The 12,404-nt window shown below is 40.9% G+C and overlaps 1 protein-coding gene across 4 annotated transcripts in view; it reads right to left on the bottom strand.

Annotated features, from left to right (window-relative positions):
• The window catches only part of PRKG1 (protein kinase cGMP-dependent 1), a 1,456,334-nt gene that overhangs the window by 1,191,704 nt on the left and 252,226 nt on the right, over positions 1-12,404 (bottom strand). For 2 of the 4 annotated variants that reach the window (XM_073596334.1, XM_073596336.1), the window contains exon 1: positions 10,694-12,138. The exons of the other annotated variants lie outside the window; for them this stretch is intronic. In XM_073596334.1, coding sequence (XP_073452435.1) covers positions 10,694-10,995 — 302 coding nt within the window. In that variant the 5' untranslated portion in view covers positions 10,996-12,138. Of the gene's footprint in view, positions 1-10,693; positions 12,139-12,404 lie in introns of those variants that run through there. 4 annotated transcript variants of the gene reach the window in all.

Raw genomic sequence — 12,404 nt, 5'->3', positions numbered from 1 at the left:
GCAGGCATGAATGTTGCTACACTACAACTGCCACAAAGCATGTCAAAACCTCCAGAAGCTGACCATGACACCACAATCCATCCATAGACTTTATGTGCAAAAATATCACAAAGCGTGAGTAATGCATTTACATTGCTTCACAGACTCCAAGCCTCTATAGATACATTACAGATGTACTTTCCTTTGTACTTTTTTCAGGCAGGAGACTACAAAGCTTTTTTTATGGGTTGGAAAAGGCAATGTTGGCACACCTTGGAAAACTGTTAAAGTGTAACTTAACACATTAGTCAACCAAGAAGAATTTCTTACTGCAGAAGAGACATACTAGGGGGGATTCAATAAAGATGTTACGCCACTTTTCTGGCATTAATTGCACTAGTTAATGTGTTTCACCTAATGAAAAAAACATATGCAACAGTTTTGGTTTTGACAAATTCAGGTAATTTAAATTTGCTCCACTACTAAATGCTTTGTCTACGTTGTGACGCAACACCTGCACCAAATTCAAAATAAAATACTGACAGTTGGTATCTTACAAAAGGGGAACTAATGAAGACCAACTTTCTTTTGATGTACAGAGACAGAATTTGCTTGCAAGACACTTTCATAAAATCTGTCTGTGCCAGTCTTTATGAATTCCATGTCTTTTCTGTAATTGAGGCTTCTTACTATCCCCCTCGCCAGATGTTTTAGCATGTACACTGAGCTGCACAGTGTACATTGCTGTAGTTACGTTATCTAAGCCCCGCCAATCAAGATGGCTGTTGGCCCCAAACCCAGAGGAAGTCTTAAAGAACATATTGGTGCCAGCAGGGGGCTCATAGACGTTGCATCATTAGGGAAAGAGTGTTTAGTTCAGCTTTAACAGCTTTGTATATACATGTCCGAGGACAAATCATAAAGATTAAGTCATTCAGAAGCCCCGCCAATGACCACATACATAGGTAGTTGTGGCTATTATGCTTTAGGATTTGCCATCATGCCTGAATCAATGCAATAGATAACAAGCAGGTGGGACAGTTGTGTGTTTCCTACATATGTGCAATTTGTCTAACAATTAGATCACAACAGCATAACCTTTGCCAATAAATGAGCCATAATAACCCTATATAATGTTGTGGAAGGGCAATTACTTATTTACTGAAGTGTTACTCTCATATATTGGTACTTATCAAAATAGAATTTTCCCCTGCAATCATGCTGAAGCTCCATTCCTTTTTATAGCCATACTTCAATATATTCAATATATTTTATTTATTAAGTTTTATTTCATGTATTAATAGACAGCTTACAATACATATCAAATTAATTTCTCTGTATTTGTGCAGAGAAACCTTCAGAGAAATATGAAGGGAAGTTCTCTTCCTTTCAACTGGCAAGCTATATATGTAAACCAGTGTAGTGTTAATGGCAAAAGAACATTACAGATTCCTTTAAATATTTTGCACACTGGGAATTTATTGATATGTTTAGGAAAAGAGACAAATGATGCTGACAAACAAGAAGAATCTAAGGGATATAATACAGAAAAAACTGCTTAACCTGGCATTTGCAGTTTATGGTTCTGTGGTCCTTGTGAGTCACTCAATCCTATTATTGAGCTCATAAAAGAAAATGATATTCATGAATCAATGTCACTCTGCTCTGGCGCAGCAGAAAATATATAGAGACTTGAAGGTATATGTATAATTGTTACAAAAAATAACAACAACTGCAGAGAAAACACTTTTGATCTTTAATTTATGCCTTCTAATCATGAGTAGGTTTGCACTGCTGAACTTCCCATTTCAAAATGCTATATATCTGGTTCTCATACTGATTCAAAGCTCCAATATTATTTGAATTACTGACCCAGAACAAGCAGATCAGCATTGCTAACTTTCATCTACTTCAGGCCAAGGATAGCCAGGGATAGCCAGGCAACTGCCATTTTCAGAAGGTCAACGGTGGTCTGTACCATACAACTCTCTATTAAACTGAGAAAGAAAAAAAAGTCAAACATTTTATGTTGGCATGATTACAATGGAGGAACTTCTGGTAAAATAATGAAACCAGAAGCTTTCTGCTGTTTCCCTAAAACTTTGCCACACTGGGCCTGAATCATTTCATATGGGTTATTTTTACCTCCCCAAAAAATTATGTGAAAAATTGATATACCTTAATGGCAATTGCAGTCTGTCAGATCTGTAGGGTATACTAGTACACTACATATACAGTACATCAAGGTGGTAGTGTGTAGCGGTTGGCTTTGAACCACTGCAACCAGGGTTACCAGAGGAGCAAGTTTTTTCTGTATATGACATTGGTGGAAGCCATCATAGGTTCATAAGAACAGTGCTTGTGGACTACATCTAGGGCATCTGATATGGTGAGAGGCAGGGGTTCTTCCATAGTCTAAGGAGTCTGAGTCTGGCTGCCAGTAGGATATGTGTAACAGAGTGTCTGGTGGCTGGATCAATCGATGCTATATCTAAAATTCATTAGTGCCAGGCTAGGGGAAGGGGGAATGTGGCAGTGAGCCAGTATGGGTGTAAGACTCAGCGTTCTCATAGGGTATGAAAGATGGCCCCTATATGCCCACAATTCCTCCAGCAAAGAGGAGACATTTGACCTTTTAAAGTGTGCCAATTTGGCAGGGGTTAAATACCATCCCAAAGAGATTTTCAACATTAATTCCTAAAACGAGGTAGTAGAATGTTGTTCTATAAGTGGATTAAAGGGCATTGCACCACTGAAAGGGGTACTTTTTTAATATAAAGAAGCACATGTATAAACATTACAGGTTACTAGCACAAATGAGCACCTTTAAAAGGAATGTTATGTAAACTGTGGCACACTTCAGTGGGAAAAAGTGAAAATCCTAACTCCACAGTAGTTGAGAAACTCTGCAGTATTTGATTCAGTCATATGCTGTGAATACACTTGTATAAGGGTCATGAAAGGTAAAGTTAACCAAAGAAGCAGATGCTTTACATCTGCTCAAGTGGGAAGCAGGCAGCACAGTGACTTAGTGGTTAACAGTTTTGCCTAGGGGTCCATTGGGGTTCTCTGGGTCCTCTGAATCTCACCCAGGACACTTTCTGTATGTAAAAGTCACAAGACTGCTCTGACTACTGATGAGAAAAGGTATTTAACAGTTTTTATTTACTAAAACTATTGCATTTCCATGTTCTGTGTACTGTGGGAGACCAGTTATAGGGAATGCAGTGTCCTGGGTTTGGTAACACTTTAAGAGACAGCGATACCAGATTGATCTCTTGCTTAAGACTCAATTTACACCTATGCATTTTTAGTGCTTTTTGCATTTTGCAGATTTGCACTACAGAACGTGTCCAATAGGAAACCATGTTAAGTGGACTGTAGTGCAAATCTGAAAAATGCAAAAAGCACTAAAAATGCAAAGGTGTGAATTGAGCCTATGGGCCAGCTCACATTGCTGCATGGTGCGAGATCGCATGTGATTCACACCGCACTGCAGTGCAAATCACATGCTGTGTCCCTGCGATGCAAATTCAGCCATACAGATAGTATGCTTAAATTCGCATCGCATTTGGACCAAACTCGCACAGGACCCTTTTTTTGGTCCTCAGCAGAATCAGATCCGATTCCTGTCTGTGTTTGCAGATCGCACTGCGATATGCAAACTGATTTGGGGGTGTCATTAACTTTTAATTGACATTCCCAGCAGTTCACATAGGGCAGTGTGAACTGCCGCCGGGAGACATGCAATGCGGGAACCCGCAGTGGATTTGCAGGGTTCCCGCATCGCAGCAGTGTGAACCAGCCCTTAAACTGACAGCACACTTTTTAATATTTTTTTTGTGTTTAGATTAATACTGAAGATAAATCGGTTGTATAAAGCGTACAAGGGGATGGGGTGGTTGGGTACATCCCATTCTTTATTCTTTTATTTAAAACTTTTTAAAATCTGCTCATCAGGTGGATGTATCATGAGCTGTAGATAAAAAAAAAATTAGAGGGGGCTTCCTGAGACCCAAAAGCTTTTTCAGGGGTTCTTTTTTCATGATAAAAAGGTAGGGATAGGTTGCTGGAAATGGTCCACTTTTGCCAGAACAGGCTCTTCCAGTATTGATTGTGGCTATTAACAGTTTTCAAACATTTCTTGAGTTCCTTTGCAAAAAGCAATATTTCAACATTGGTCATTGGACAGAACAGGTCATTTAGGGGCCTTTTATTGGCATATTAGACCATAACGAAAACTATTTAATAAATGTCTTATATTGCTTACATTATCAAACTTATAAAAGATGAAGTTATGCTTTAATAACAGAAAAAGAAAAGTACACACTATAGTAGAAAATGGCAAGTGTGACCTGTTATGAAGGGAGAAGGATCCATAGGAATACAGTATCACGTACAGGTAATCAAACAGCGTATAATAGAACTGTGAGAGGCTGATGTGACTGAGAAGATTAAAGCAGAATGAAAGGGCAGTAGAATAGAACACAAGGTTCGTCTGACTCAAACCATGGAACAAAAAGCAGACAGATGATTCAAAAAGGAGAGACAAAACAGCTGATAGAGGGAAGATAGACCTGGCATAGAATAGAGAGGAGCCCTGTATAGGAATATCATTGTTCCATGCCTGACAGCACAACATTCCGATGTTACCCTCCTGTTGCTAGGGAACCAGGCATAACCTCCATCACTAGACAGAGCAAAACATGGTCATGCCTTAGAAGCAGCTAACAGCAACAATAAGAGCATATACATTGTTTTAGACCACTATTCCCATTAGGGGATTGCACACCATACAATTATTGCATAAAATAGGAATGTCTTCCTGCATCATATAAAGAGTATAGACAGATTGCTGCAAAATGATGGAAAGTATAGAGGATTTAGCAATATTAACTCTGACAGCATAGGTACTTACACTGAATGTTAATATTTAGTACTAATGTAAATACAAGGCAAACTTCTTTTTTTACATATATTAATGTATGACATGTATAATGCACTTCATTCATCATGCATCACAAATTGTATATATGCACTGCACGCATACCCGTCTCTAAGTTGCTTTACCACCAATATTGAAATGATGAAGTCAAATGTTTATGCAATATATCCAGGAACTGCTCTAGGTCTTTTTTAAAGCACTGCCAAAACTGATAAAGGCATAAGAGAAAGTGAATGTGCTTAACATTGTTTCAGTGATTGACATTGGCAATCCCCATGGATTGTATAAACTGTCCCTGCTGTTCAAGCTTAATTCTAAAGGATTTTTATCACCCTCTCTGGAGAATGTATTCAGCTAACCCACGCTGTGATTACATAAACTGCATTCAGCAGTGGCTGAGTATATAGAAAACTGATGAAGTGCATTGTATCAAATGATGGAAGCCCCAAATTTCAGCTTGTACAGGGTTGTTCTATCCGCTGCCTGACAATACTGAGGTTTTGATACTGCAGTTTGTCGTAATTATTGAAAATGAGTCTTTTGAGATCAATGCAGGTATCTTCTGCTTGCACACTGAGCTAAATCCTGCAGTCTGCTACCTGTTAATATGCTGGGAAGTGATTCTCCAGTTTGCTGTTGACAGCATACTGATAGCAAATGCTCCTATTTTCAGAATGCCATGTGTTCCTTCTAATAGATCAAAGTGTGAATTTTAATAGTGTGAAGACATGAAATGGGAAATTAGCAAGTAGGAGGCGACTGTGTATTTATAGAGTATTCTTCTATACTAAATGGTGGATTGAGATCTTTAGAGTTCATTTTAGAATTCCCATCTAGTAAAATCCATGTTTAATATGCCTTTATAATAACACTCGTAGTTAAAGTTGAAGAAGTACTTAAAAACCACAAGCTACTAGCACGTGTCCTTGGTTAACCCAAAGAATCTTACTCAACTGATTATCCAGTGCTTGGATGTATTATACGTGATGTGTGACATGGGCTGACTAGCGAAAAAGCAGATCGGATACCTTATTTTCACTTTAGACTCCCAACCGGATATTGGGTTAGTGTCAAATTTTCAGTTATTTGTGACCTAATTGCATATTTCAAGCAGTACATTTTTTCTGGCATAAAACTGATGCTTTTCAGTAAATTGACCCAAAGTTAATTTGTTATTACTACATTATTCAGTGTCTCCTGACAGTTTCCCAGTAAGCCATCACTTCACAGTATGTGATTATTCCTATAACACACTATGGGGTTGACTTATTAAAGGGAAATATACTGTTAACTTTGCATAGGAAGTTGCAATCTGCATTGGAAATTTCCCCCGAGCTTAGTGAATGAGATTAGGCTCTGCTGACTTCCATCTAATCACGTGCAAGCGAAAATGCTGATTTTTTAAATTTTTTTATTTACTTACATGCAATTCCTTGCAAAATGAAATTTCACCAGATTCATTAAGTTCTGGGAGAAATTTACTTGCAAAATGCAACTTCCATTACAAAGTGAGCAGTCCATTTGTCTTTAGTAAATCAACCCTATACATCTGATCCCAAGACACACAGCCCAGGGTAAATCTCGTCTTGTTTATTCCCTGTCCCGCTGCCAACTACCAGCCCTTTAAGAGCTTCTGAATGCCAGGAGGTGGAAGTGGGCATTCAGGTCATGTGATCGCTGTTATTGGCTGTCACAGTGGTCACATGATTGTAAAGCTCCCAATTGCAAGTATGCATCATGAGTTTTCCGGTGTGTTTACATAAATGTGGTCTCTCTGCGTTAAAGAATAAGTTCACTTTAAAAAAAATAAATGCACATTTTTTTGGGTGAAAAAATGTGCATTTATTAATTATTTCTTTTTTGGAGCCTGTAATGCAATGAACCAGTGATCAGCACATTGCTGGTGCCATGCAGGTCTCCTGCAGATCTTTCTATGTATCTGTGTGCACAATGCCATGGTAGTTCATTGAGAACTATAAGCCAACTACAAGTAGTTCATGAATGACGGAGCCCCGCATGGCTGCCCTGAATTCAAATTGTGACAGCTGGTATGAGGAATTTCTCCCTGTTCTGCTGCCACAAGGAGTGTGGGGGTTGGGCAGTGGCTGCAGGATTGGGAACATGTTATATGTTCCACCCTAAAAACAGGTGGAACGGAACATGTTCCCAAAGGTGAACTTAGCCTTTAAAGCCTACCCGCCAATAAAAGGCAATTGTAGACCTTTAAGGCCGGTTCACACCAGATAAGGAGTGTTTTGTGCATGTTTCCTGCACCGGTATCAAAACACACTGCCTTTGCAATCTCTGCGGGTGCCCATGTATTTTTACCAGTGCCACCCCCCCTCCCCCCCGGTGGGAGACAGACTTGAAGGTGGGAAACACCAGCAACACCGCTTCTAAAAAAAAACCCATTGAAATCCATGCATCCGGCACCCCACATTTAGATTAGGGGGCTGGACACATGGATGGGGAGTGGTGCCCATGTGCCCCTCATGCACGGGCTGCCAATGACCAGCGCCCCCATGCAGTGCATTTGTGAGCACAAAATCGCATGGTACCGCAGTACCATGCAGTTTATTGCGGAGTGTTTTTTAAAACTACTTGCATACACTGCTTTCTCTGCATCCCAGTGCAATTTCATCCCATTCAAATGAATGGGCTCCAAAATCGCTCCACACGGTAATGAACAGGAATCGTACAGAATGCATGCCACTTTCTTGTGTTATCCCAGTGTGAACCAGCCCTAAGCAAGAACACACCATGCCTACCTGCTGGAGCTTGTAATACTATCGGGGAGATTTTACTAAAACTGGAAAGTTCAAAATCTGGTGCAGCTCTGCATAGAAACCAATCAGCTTCCAGGATTTATTGTCAAAGCTTAATTGAACAAGCTGAAGTTAGAAGCTGATTGGCTGCCATGCACAGCTGCACCAGATTCTGAGTGCTCCAGTTTTAGTAAATATCCCCTATATCTGATTCAACGTATTTAAAAAACAAAAAGATAAATAAAAGCAGAAAAGGTTATTTGTAAACGTTCCATCTGTACAAAGAAACTTTGTAGCCAAAGTGGGAACACTGAGTCCATTGTTAAGTGAATTTTTAAACCACATGCACTGTAGCCTTTTATTCACCACCATCACTGTAATATTTGTGAATGATGAGAAACCCTATAGGGACCACCCAGACCCAGTAGCTTTGGGTGCAAAATACTTTCTTTTGTTACTGATCTGGAGACGGTTTAGTTTTTGCTGGTCATAGTAATCTGTTGTGGTATATAGAATAATAATATTTATTTTAAAGTTATTTTAAAGTTAGTCCAAATACATCAAGCTCAAAGGCAAACAGAACTGATTACGGTAATCAGAATAAAGGGAATATGTAAATAAGAGGCATGTAAAAAATCAACGCAGTGAATCTCTTTTCACTCCTCTCTGACTCATCTCCATATATTATGTGTGTGGAGATGAAAACAGTCTGTTTGGGATGATTTGGGAACAAGGCTCTTGATGTTTCGAATAATCAAGCCATGGGGGAGCTCTGGATTAACTAATTGTCTTTGATGTCTTGGCTTTACAGCATCATTGAAAGGTTCATAAAAGTATATATACAGTATATACTTATATAGGTTGTATATATCTATTGTAAATCCTTGCAGAAACTTTGAAAACAAATGTCCTTACTTAAACTCTGAAAACTTTGAAAGCAAATGCATTCTATGAAAACAGGGTTGTAAAGCTGAACATCACCCAAACTTCTAGAGTCTTGCTTGCAGAATTCTCACCTGTTTCCTATGGGCAATATATCCAAAACCATTCTCCATAAGGGCCTACTAGGGCCTTAAACCCCAAAACAACATTTTTAGATATTGAAACTTATAATTTCCCTAGATGTGGTGGCTTAATTTGTTTTGTTACTTTTTTTTAAGTCTCACCTGTTGATCCTGCCAGTATTTCTGTTGATTTTTTTTTTTATTTCTTTATCAAACCTAGCTGTCCAGCAAAAGTGGTAATTAGAAGTTTGAGACAAACCATTATACACTGGCAGGGGTGCTTACACTGTCCAGCCTAAATGTATTAAGTTAAAAGCTTTATCCCAAAATGGGAATAAAAAGTGTTAGCTGGAGTTAGGCTTTAATTTGTCATGTATGTCATTTTTGTTTCTTTTGGTTGTCAGTGCTTCTGTCCAAGGGTGGGTATCTTGCTCCTCCATTGACAGAATAGAAGGAGTGTATCCACCCTAAGTCAGAAAGGAAAGGATTAAGGACTAAATCTGGTGCAGCTGTGTATAGTAACCAATCAGCTTCCAGGTTTTATTGCTAAAGCTTAATTGAACAAGCTGAAGTTGAAAGTGGATTTGTTACTATTTACAGCTGCACCAGATTCTGTGTGTACCAGTTTTTGTGAAATATCCCCCAACATGTGTTACTGCCCAGGTCACTGGTTGAAAATAAAGTAAAAAAAAAAAAAAAAAGTTTAAAAAAGAAAACTAATGCAGTCACCACGTCTAAGGACTGGCAAGCTGCAATATATTACAATTGTGTCTTTGGGTTTAGATACGCTTTAACTTGGAAGCACAAGTTATTTCAAACTCCACACTTTAGAACAGTGTTTCTCAACTTCAGTTCTCAAGGCACCTCATCGGGTCATGTTTTCAGGATTCCCATTATTTTGCACAGGTGATTTGATCAGTTTTACTGCCTTAATAATTTCCACAGCTGTTTTATCTGAGGGAAATCCTGAAAACATGACCTGTTGGGGTGCCTTGAGGACTGGAGCTGAAAAACGCTGCTTTAGAAGATCGAGTCTACTTAACAAGTGCCTCTGTAGCAAAGGGATTTTACCTTTCTTCCTTTTTGATTCAAACAGTTGGTTGCTGTCTGCCAATACTAACATAGTATCACTATTAGATATTTTAGTTGCAAAATAGTTTCAGTGGACTTAAATGTCAATCTTTATTTACAGTTCACACACTACCTTGTCACTTTCTGGGGGGGGGGGGGGGGGTACCAATATTAGTAGTCCACATGCTACCTAGTTACTTTTTAGGGGGTGTTACCAATATTAGTAGTCCACATGCTACCTAGTTACTTTTGGGGAGGTGTTACCAATATTAGCAGCCCAGGTACTACCTTCTTACTTTCTGGGGTGGGGGGGTTGCCAATTTTAGCAGACAACATGCTACCTTCTTACTTTCTGGGAGGGTTGCCAATATTAGCAGTCCACATGCTACCTAGTTACTTTTTTTTGGGGGGTGCCAATTTTGGCAGACAACATGCTACCTTCTTACTTTCTTGGGGGTTACCAATATCAGCAGTCCACATGCTAGCTTCTTACTTTCTGGAGGGTTACCACATCTCATACAGCTTCAAAGTACATAGAAAATTGCAAACAGTCCTAACAAAAAAAGACATGTAAGTATCAAAACATTAAACATTGAACATAACCCCCTTACAAAGTTGCACCTCTGCACAGAAAAGCAGCAGCACACATGATTCAAAAGTTTTTGAAACATAGAAATGATGTAGTTCCACATACCTGGGCATCTGACAACAACATATAGATGGGTGCAGTTATTGTGGATTTGTTTGGGGGTATACATATGCACAAGAGCCCATACAGACGTGTTAGTTAGACAGAACTGCAGAGGATGAGGACAGAAATGGAAAGCAGAAGGTGCAGTAGGTCGTCTATACACAGGTGGATGGACAGACAATACAGAGAAGCACTGAACTAGCACACACAGGATGCTACAAGGACACAAGGCGCTTACTGTGGGCTCTTGGGGTAGAAAGGAAGAGTGACATGGCTGAGATCCTGGATGTCAAAAGCAGTTGGCTCAGCTGATATAGCCTGCCTCTTGGTCCTCTGTTCCCCCAAGGTACAAGGTTTCTGAGCCTGCTGGGTGGCCGGTTTGATGACAGAACGATACTTATCCAATTCATTCTGCAATCTCTGGATGAGCTCGTCTTTCTGGTCTAACTCCAGCTCCAGCTCGTCTATCAGAGCATCCCTCTGCCTTAGCTCCTCTATCTTCTCCTGCAAAGCATACTGCAAGTCCCTCAAAGTGCCCATATTCCCGGCAGGGGCTCCTGCTGCCTTTCCTTCTCCCTTCGTCGTCTTCTCGGTCACTCCAACCCTCCCCAAAGCAAAATAGGGGGCTTCCGACTTTCTCCAACTTTGTCCAACAGGTCCTGATCTTTCCTTACTTGCTGAGACCCTGAGGCTTCGCCGGTCCCCACCAGAAGGTCCCCTTTCAGGATTCTTGATCCAGCTCCAACTCGTTAAGACCCTAAGGTCCCCACCAGAAGATCCCCACCAGAAGGTCCCCTACAGGTTTCTTGATCCAGCTTCAACGTGCACTGCTGAGACCCTGAGGCTCCGCTGGTCCACACCAGAAGATCACAACCACCAGTAGATCACCACCAGAAGGTCCCCTTCAGGACTATTGGTCCAGCTCCGACGTGCTGAGACCTTGAGGCTCCACTGGTGCCAGCCAGAAGGTCCTCTACAGGATTTTTAATCCAGCTCCAACGTGCTGCTGTGACCTCGAGGTTCCGTTGATCCCCAATAGAAGGTCCCTACCAGAAGGTCCTCTTTCAGGATTCTTGATCGAGGTCCCGCTCTCCCGCAAAGGTTGGTCTTCAGATCCGTCGTGCATTAAAATCCCGAGCAGCAGGTTGCCCCAGTTCCCTTTTGTTGGTGTGACTCAACGTCGCATCAGTCTTCAAAGGTCTTCCCACTACTTAGATCCAAATAGGAGGTCCCTGATGCTGTCAGATGCTGAAGAAGATCAACCTTTTCTCCAACTGTCAGCAGATCGCCGAGGAAATTCCCCTGCGCCCCTGGGAAAAGGACACACAGGTCCACCACCTGGAGGTCCTGGAAAGTCTTAGTCCCTGAACAGGTTCTCTTTTGCTACTGCAGCAGGCCACCAGGATGAGTGGCTGGCATCTGATTACTACTAGTAGAGTCACAGGCGAACCAGGGAGCATCTGCATGCATGATCTCTAACTAGAAGAAGAAATAAAAATCCCTCCCTCTGTCAGAAAAGACTAGGATTAGCTGGAGTGGAGGGGGATTTCGATCTGCGATGAGAAGCAGAAGAAAGGAAAGAGGTGCAGAGGCAGCAACAGCCAGTTTGTGTAGAGCAGCTCCTCTGTGCTCAGGAGTGCAGGCATCCCCTCCACTGCGCTCTGCTCTCTGCTGTCATGGCATAAGACTTCCTAATACTCATCACATAGGGGGATCAGTACATCGCCTCATAGGGGCTCCAGCACTGACAATCCTAATGTAACATATTATACAACGCCTGAGCTCAAATCCTGCACTATCCTGACACATTGTTGACAAACATTAACAATTTGGGTTACACAACGATCACTGCAGAGAGTAGGTACAGCAGGACTGCTTCTAAAATCCGATCGGAGCACGCCAATGTACTAAGATCTTTATTCACAATGAAAGCCACACAACTGTCATCC

The sequence above is a fragment of the Aquarana catesbeiana genome, linkage group LG08 (assembly GCF_042186555.1).
Source record: "Aquarana catesbeiana isolate 2022-GZ linkage group LG08, ASM4218655v1, whole genome shotgun sequence".
In the NCBI taxonomy this organism is placed as follows: domain Eukaryota; kingdom Metazoa; phylum Chordata; class Amphibia; order Anura; family Ranidae; genus Aquarana; species Aquarana catesbeiana.
The sequence above is the reverse complement of the archived record's forward strand: the minus strand, read 5'-3'. Positions and strand labels throughout refer to the sequence as shown.